The 7,500-nt window shown below is 38.3% G+C and overlaps 2 protein-coding genes across 2 annotated transcripts in view; both read left to right on the plus strand.

Moving 5' to 3' along the window:
• Nucleotides 1-3,161: 3,161 nt before the first annotated feature.
• On the plus strand, nucleotides 3,162-3,896 carry EAH_00040430 (Chromosome II, complete genome, related; the record flags this gene model as incomplete). Its single annotated transcript, XM_013395270.1, has 3 exons — nucleotides 3,162-3,207; nucleotides 3,404-3,485; nucleotides 3,794-3,896. 3 exons carry the CDS (start codon nucleotides 3,162-3,164, stop codon nucleotides 3,894-3,896), a joined length of 231 nt encoding a protein of 76 aa, XP_013250724.1.
• A 3,141-nt stretch (nucleotides 3,897-7,037) lies between these two features.
• Nucleotides 7,038-7,500, plus strand: part of EAH_00040440 (60S acidic ribosomal protein P2, putative) — a gene marked incomplete at both ends in the record, with an annotated part of 713 nt that continues 250 nt past the window's right edge. Inside the window, one exon of the mRNA XM_013395271.1 lies at nucleotides 7,038-7,202. Coding sequence (XP_013250725.1) covers nucleotides 7,038-7,202 — 165 coding nt within the window. The remainder of the gene's footprint in view (nucleotides 7,203-7,500) is intronic.

The following is a 7,500-nucleotide window of genomic DNA, read 5'->3' on the forward strand; positions in this document are numbered from 1 at the left end:
GAGCAGCAGCAGCAGCAGCAGCAGCAGCAGCAAAAGACCCAGAGAATAGGTCGCCTTCTGTTGGATACACCGTCCCGTATAAATTCAGAATGGAAGACACCCTGAGTCCAGAAGAAAAAAGAGCTCACAAGTAGGGTTTAGGGTTTAGGGTTTAGGGTTTAGGGTTTAGGGTTTAGGGATAAGCGTCGTTAGGTTAGGGCTATAAGGTTTGGGGCCTTGTGCTGTAAGTGAAAGGAGCCTGTCATAGAGTCTGAGGAGAAGAATCCAGGGTTAAGGGTTTATTAGGGTTAAGGGTTTATTAGGGTTTAGGGTTTATTACGTTTAAGGGTTTACTAGGGTTTAGGGTTAATAAGGGTTAGGGTTAATTAGGGTTTAGGGTTTACTAGGGTTTAGGATTAATTAGGGTTTAGGGTTTCGGGTTAATAAGGGTTTAGGGTTAATAAGGGTTTAGGGTTAATAAGGGTTTGGGGTTTAGGGTTAATAAGGGTTTAGGGCTAATTAGGGTTAATAAGGGTTTAGGGTTAATAAGGGTTTAGGGTTTGGGGTGTACAGGCTGCCTCCTCTGAGTCGGCCTTGTAGCGGGTTTTTGAGTTATTTTGATTTTTGCGGCAATCGATGGCCCACGCTAACATCTGCTGAAAATATGCAGTACTGGAAGGTGCGTTTGCTTCGCTGTTCAGCTGTCTCTTCAGCTGTCTCTTCACCTGTCTCCTTCGTCTCCGTCTGTCTCTTCAGCTGTCTCTTCACCTGTCTCTTCAGCTGTCTCTTTAGCTGTCTCTTCAGCTGTCTCTTAAGATGTCTCTTAAGATGTCTCTTCAGCTGTCTCCCATGTCTCTTCTTCTGTCTCTTCAGTTGTCTCCTTTGCCTCCTTTTGTCTCTTCAGCTGTCTCTTCAGCTGTCTCCTTTGTCTTTTCAGCTGTCGCTTCAGCTGTCTCTTCAGCTGTCTCTTCAGCTGTCTCTTCAGCTGTCTCCTTTTATCTCTTCTTTTGTCTCTTCAGTTGTCTCTTAAGCTGTCTCTTCTTTTTTCTTCCTGTCTCTTCAGCTGTCTCTTCATTGCATCTATATATTTGTTTAGAGGTGTCTCCTTTTGTCTTTATTATTTTTATTATTTCTCTTTCCTTTCATTTTCTGTCTCCTTTTATTTCAGCAGCTTTTAAAATGTCTTTGTCTCTTCTACAATTTTGTTGCGGTGTATGCGCAGCTGAATATATGATGAATATATTGGGGTGTATGCGCAGCTATTTTTTTGTTTTGTTTGTGCAGGATGAAGGCTTAGACTGTCTATTACCTCGTGTCTTTCCTTTATATTTACCGCCTCATAGACGTCTAAACCCTTTATTCAGAGAGTTTATATTTTGTTTATCACAGCTTGATACGCGAAGGTTTAATATATTATCTCTTTCAATGCGCTACGGGTAATGCAGCATTAAAATCAAAGAAAAGATTTATACTTTTTTTAATGCATGCATGCATTCAGTTAAACAACTATCTATCTACTGTATTCTTTATATATATATATATATATGTATATACGTATATATATATATATATATACGTATGTATATATATATATATATATATAATATCTATATAATATATATATATATATACTTATCCGCTCTCTTACTATCTCTGTTCTTTAAAGAAGATCTTTGCTTGTTTTTATTCTCTTTACTCTTTATGTTGCTGCTGCTTCTCTCTTTGCGTGTTTATTTGTTTATTTATTTATTTATTTATTTATTTATTTATTTATTATTGCTGTACGAATGCTGTCGCGAGAGTTGTTAATGCTTATCTTCATTCTAGGCGATGCATATATTATAATATAAGAAGAGGGTATTTGTATATATAATAAAAAATAATTTTTAACTCTAATTAATATATTTATTTATGTCTTTATTTATTTATTATACATATTTATTTATAATTAATATGTTTGCTGCAGTCTTAAGGAGACAACAGTAAAAAAAATAATTAAAGAATTCAGTCTGCTGCAGTTTCTGCAACATAATAGGTGCGTATACACCTCAATCTTATTTATAATAACTTTAAAGCTGTCTCTTTCTGTCTCCTTTCTCTGCTGTCTCCTTTTTTAATTATTTCTCTTTGCTCTCGTTAATTAATTAATTAATTAATTAATTAAAAGAGAGACATATTTATTTATCTATTTATTTATCTATTTATTTATCTATTTATTTATTTATTTATTTAATTGCAGCTTCTTCTGTCTTTCTCAGGCTTGCTACAGACTCCACGAGGAGAATAACCAGAGCAGAGGCGGTGCTTAAAATGAAGGAAGTCGTCTTCAAACAAAAACTGGGTCAGTCAACACAAACTGTCTCTACATGCATGCATGCATGTAGCCTGTGCATGCATGCATGCAGCTTGTGCATGCATGCAGCTTGTGCATGCATGTAGCCTGTGCATGCATGCATCCCAGTATCTAGATCAACTGGAAGGGGCAGAAGCAACCTAGCTGGCGAGTTAACTGTCTAGCTAGCTACTCTATGTAGTTGTATAGCTAGCTGGGTAGCTAGATGGCTAGCCAGACGACTGGCTAACTGTCTAGCTAGCGGAATGGTTAGCTATCAAAGGATCACACTTGCTAGTTCTCGTTGCGTTTCGCTAGCTAGCTAGCTAGCCTGCTGGCTAGCTATATAGCTAGCTGGCTAGCTAGCTAGCTAGCTATAGGGCTGTCGGATTGGGGCTTGTTAACTTAGAGGCAGCCAACGAAAGGAGACTCTTTTGGGATTAAAGATGCAATTTAGAATTCATTAGGGTCAGCGCGGAGACAGGAGACAGCTGAAGAGACAAAATATTTTGTTTGCTGTGCACAAGTGGCTGAAGAGACAAAATATTTTGTTTGCTGTGCACAAGTGCTGCTGCTGAACCCTGCAGCACCAGCAGCAGCAGCAGCAATTGTGTGTATATATATTTGTTTTTTTTTATTGTTCTTTGTGGGTGATGCTGTGGGTTTATATTTACTGCAGTCTGTCTCTGTTTGTTTTGTTTTATAAGCTGTTTTTCTTATCAATAACGTGAAGCCTTAGACTTTAAGAAAGAAGTGCTGCGCTTTATGTTTTACTGTCTCCGCTGTCTCTTTACTGTCTCCGCTGTCTCTTTACTGTCTCCTTTCTATGAACGCTGCAGGCTACGATCAGATGGGCACGGAGGAGATAGACACTCAAGAAGAAAACAAATTCGAAGGTGCGTACCCACCCAGCTAGCTAGCTAGCTAGCTAGCTAGAGAGCTAGCCCAGGGAGTTAGCCAGCAAACCACATGCGTAGGGCGGACAAGAGCAGCAGCACCCGCAGCAGGAGCAGCAGCAGCAGTTGCTGCTTGCTTGCTGCTGCTGCATGCATGTGTTTATAAAGCGCTGCTGCTGTCTTGTTCGTGCTGCAGGCTGGAAGAGCACCTTCGACTGGGTCATGCGACAGCACATTGAAGTTGAGGGTCTCTCAGCCTTTCCTCTCCCAGCTAAACGGTGGGGCCCCACACTTCAGCTATTCGTTCGTATGCTGCTGCTGCTGCTGCTGCTGCTGCTGCTGCTACTGCTGCTGCCCAGGTTGTGCTGCAGCTGTAGCAGCAGACCATAGGTGGCTAGCTAGCTAGCTAGCTACCTGGACAGCGAAGCACGTAGATAGGTAGCTAGCAAGCTAGCTAGCTAGATAGATAGACAAATAGCTAGCTAGATCGATAGATAAATAGCTAGCTAGCCAGCTAACTAGCTAGCTAGATTAGCTAGCTAGCTAGCTAGCTATTTATCTGCTGTGCCTGTGGGGTTAATTGCAGGGACCCTGTCCCCAAGAGGGTTGACGTCGACGTAACAGTGCACAATACTCCGAACCTAAAAGTCATCAGCTGGATCGACCCGAATGAAAAGGTAGTCTTCTGAGAAAGACTGTCTCCTTATAAATAGAGAGTCTTCTGATAAGGACTGTCTCCTTATCAATAGAGAGTCTTCTGATAAAGACTGTCTCCTTATCAATAGAGAGTCTTCTGATTAAGACTGTCTGTCTTGTGAGGAGACTGTCTCCTCATGAAGAGCTAGGAGACTGTCTCCTTTAGAAAGCGTAGTCTTCTGAGGAGACTGTCTCCTTTAGAGAAAGCAGTCTTCTAAGGAGACAGTCTCTTAATGAATAACTAGTCGTCTAAGGAGACTGTCTCTCTTGTGATGAAGACTGTCTCCTCTAGGGAAAGCAGTCTTCTAAGGAGACTGTCTCCTCTAGAGAAGCTGCTGTTCTAAGGGGGACTGTCTCCTCTTGAGACAGCTCTCTAGAGACAGCTCTCTAGAGACAGCTCTCTAGAGACAGCTATCTAGAGACAGCTATCTAGAGACAGCTCTCTAGAGACAGCTCTCTAGAAACAATCCCTTGCGCAGACAAGAGGCTTCCTAGCCCCCTAAGGAGATAGTAGCCTACTAAGGAGACAGTAGCCTACTAAGGAGCTCCTTAGGAGGCTACTACCTCCTCCTAAGGAGACAGTAGCCTCCTAAGGAGACAGTAGCCCCTCAAGGAGACAATAGCCTCTTAAGGAGACAGTAGCCTCCTAAGGAGCTCCTAAGGAGACAGTAGCCTCCTAAGGAGACAGTCTCCTTCCGAGGAGACAGTAGCCTCCTAAGGAGACAGTAGTCTCCTAAGGAGCTGCTAAGGAGACTACTGTCTCCTTCTGAGGAGACAGTAGCCTACTAGGGAGACAGTAGACCCTTAAGGAGACAGTAGCCTCTTAAGGAGACAGTAGCCTCTTAAGGAGACAGTAGCCTCCTAAGGAGCTGCATAATCTGTCTCTTTTCTTTATTTGTCTGTCTCTTTTTCTTCTCGCTTTGCTCGTCTTCCCTCCTCTTCATTTGTTTTATTTGTTTTATTAACTTGTTTATTTATTTATTTATTTATATTTTAATTTATTTATTTATATTTTAATTTATTTATTTATTTATTTATATCTCTTCTTTCTTTCATATTATCTAAACTATTGTTGACTGCTCTTCAGGCCCTTACAAACACAAACAAAACAAACAGCAAAATAAATATAAATATAAATATAAATAATAAATAATAAATTATAAATATAAATATAAATATAAATATAAGTATATAAAATAATAATGCATTTCAATGTAGAGACTAACTAATGAACAGCGCGATGTAAGATATTAATTATATATAGCTGAAAGACATATCATATAAATGTTTGCTTTTTTCTTATTTATACAGCTAATATAAATATTAAAATAAAGATATTAACTGTATAATACGTTCAAGTATTATAAATTATAAATCATAAATGCTGCCTTTCTTAGATAAAAGACTCTGCATATAATGAAAAGTAAAGTTAGCCCTGCATGCATGCAAATTAACGATATATATATATAAATATAATTACATAATATTATTTATTTTATCTGTAAAGTTTTCATATTAAACAATTGTTTTCCTGTAGTCTTTATATGTTATTATACTGTTATAATAATAATAAAAGCCTATCTATTGCGTTATATATTTATTTAGTATATTTCTTTAAGTTTTTGCTATTCAACATCACAGACAAAATAATGCTGCTTGTAGTTATATTATTTTTATTTGCATTTGTTTGTTTAATTAATCTTAACGCTTTTATATATATTAATATATTTTGCCGCCCTTTGACAAACCTCAATATATATATTTTTAAGTTTTAAACAAAAGACAGCAGATTTAGACGAGCACATGCATATATTATTTTTTATTAAACATATATATAAATATATAAATATAAATATATATATATATGTATGCATGCATATATATATATATATTGCTAAGAAATCTTTAAATATTTATTTATATTTTGTTAATGCAGCATTTGCTGTTTCTTTAAGAAGAAGCGATATCTATCAGAGGTAAATATACAATAGAAATGTTTATCATGTTAATTTGTTTATTATTTATTAATAAACAAATATATAATCAAAATGCTGCTATGACTTGTTTGCTGTTTTTAAAGCAGTTTGTTATCAGAAGATATAGCAGCTTCTTTTGTTATATCTTCTGGCTGAAGCTTGCAAATGTATTTATGCATGCATGAACATCTCTTATGATGCATTATTCAGGTGTATACGCAATAAATGCATGCATGCAGTCTCTCTTGCCTTCTTCTTTGGCTTAGAGGATTTCACTGCAGCAGCAGATGATGCAGCAGCAGCAGCAACTGCAGATGCGTTTATCATGTTAATTTGTTTATTATTTATTAATAAACAAATATATAATCAAAATGCAGCAGCAGCAGCAGCAGCAGCAGCAGCTGATGCACCTTCAAACAGAAGGGCCTCTGTATGCTCTTTTACAAGGGCTGCCTTATAGCAGCAGCTGCACCAGAGAGGCTTGCTGCTGCACCTGCTGCGCGACAGAGAGGTTTGCTGCTGCTGCAGCATACTGAGTAATCTGCTGTATCAGCCTTCTTGCTGCTGCACTTAAGAGATGAATATAAATATATATATATATATACATATATATATATATATATATATTCGATTTGTTTTGCTCTTTACCCTTTGATTAATATATTTATTGTCCTACTTTAACCTCCTTTTATCTCTCTTTCTTTCTATTAATTAATTTATAATATCATTTAACTTTGCTGCAGATACAGCCCCCTGCTGCAAGCAGCCTCTACAGCTGAAGAAGGTAGAAGCTGAGTTAGCTGCTGTTTATATATATGCTGAAGGATTAAAGAGTATTCATATTAAATTAATTTTATTTTTAAATAAAAATATCTTCATATTCAGCAGTAAATACACACAAATATACATCAACTAGCTGCAACAGAAGCGGCAGCAGGGGAAGCAGCAGCAGCAGCAGCAGCAGCAGCAGCAGCAGCAGCAGCAGCAGCAGCCCCACTCGCAGCATGATGACGGGCTTGGCTGCGTGCGTGGGGGGCTGCTGTCTGTAGATGAAGAAGTAGGGTATAGATAAGGCTGTGCAGAATTAAATCTTTGTGATTTGCAGCATATTTATTTTAGTTTTTGTTTATAATTGCCTCTTCATTTGCTTTCCGGAAGATGAGCATGAAATACGTTGCTGCATATCTTATGAACGTCCTCGGAGGCAACGAAGCCCCCACAGCCAAAGATGTCTCAAAAACAATTCAAGCTGTAGGCGGAGATGTAGATGAAGAGGTGCTAAGTGCTCTTATCAATGCTATGCAAGGAAAGACTGCACATGAGGTATTTAACCCTAAACCCTAAACCCTAACACTCAACCCTAAACCCTAAACCCTCATTGTATATCAAACCCTCAAAGCAATACACTGAGATTTCAGCGACTCTACTATTCAACACAAAAACTCTTTTTTTACTACTTATAGAAGATAGGGTTTACGGCTTAGGGTTTAGGGTTTAGGGTTTAGGGTTTAGGGTTTAGGAGCTACAGGCTGCACTGGGGGGAGCCGCTGATAGCTGTAGTCAGCTGTTGCTGCAGCTGCATTGCTGCTAACTCTTCGCAGTTTGATGCAGCAGCAGCAAC

Source organism: Eimeria acervulina, genomic scaffold (assembly GCF_000499425.1).
Source record: "Eimeria acervulina Houghton genomic scaffold, Eah_scaff491, whole genome shotgun sequence".
NCBI classification, from domain to species: domain Eukaryota; phylum Apicomplexa; class Conoidasida; order Eucoccidiorida; family Eimeriidae; genus Eimeria; species Eimeria acervulina.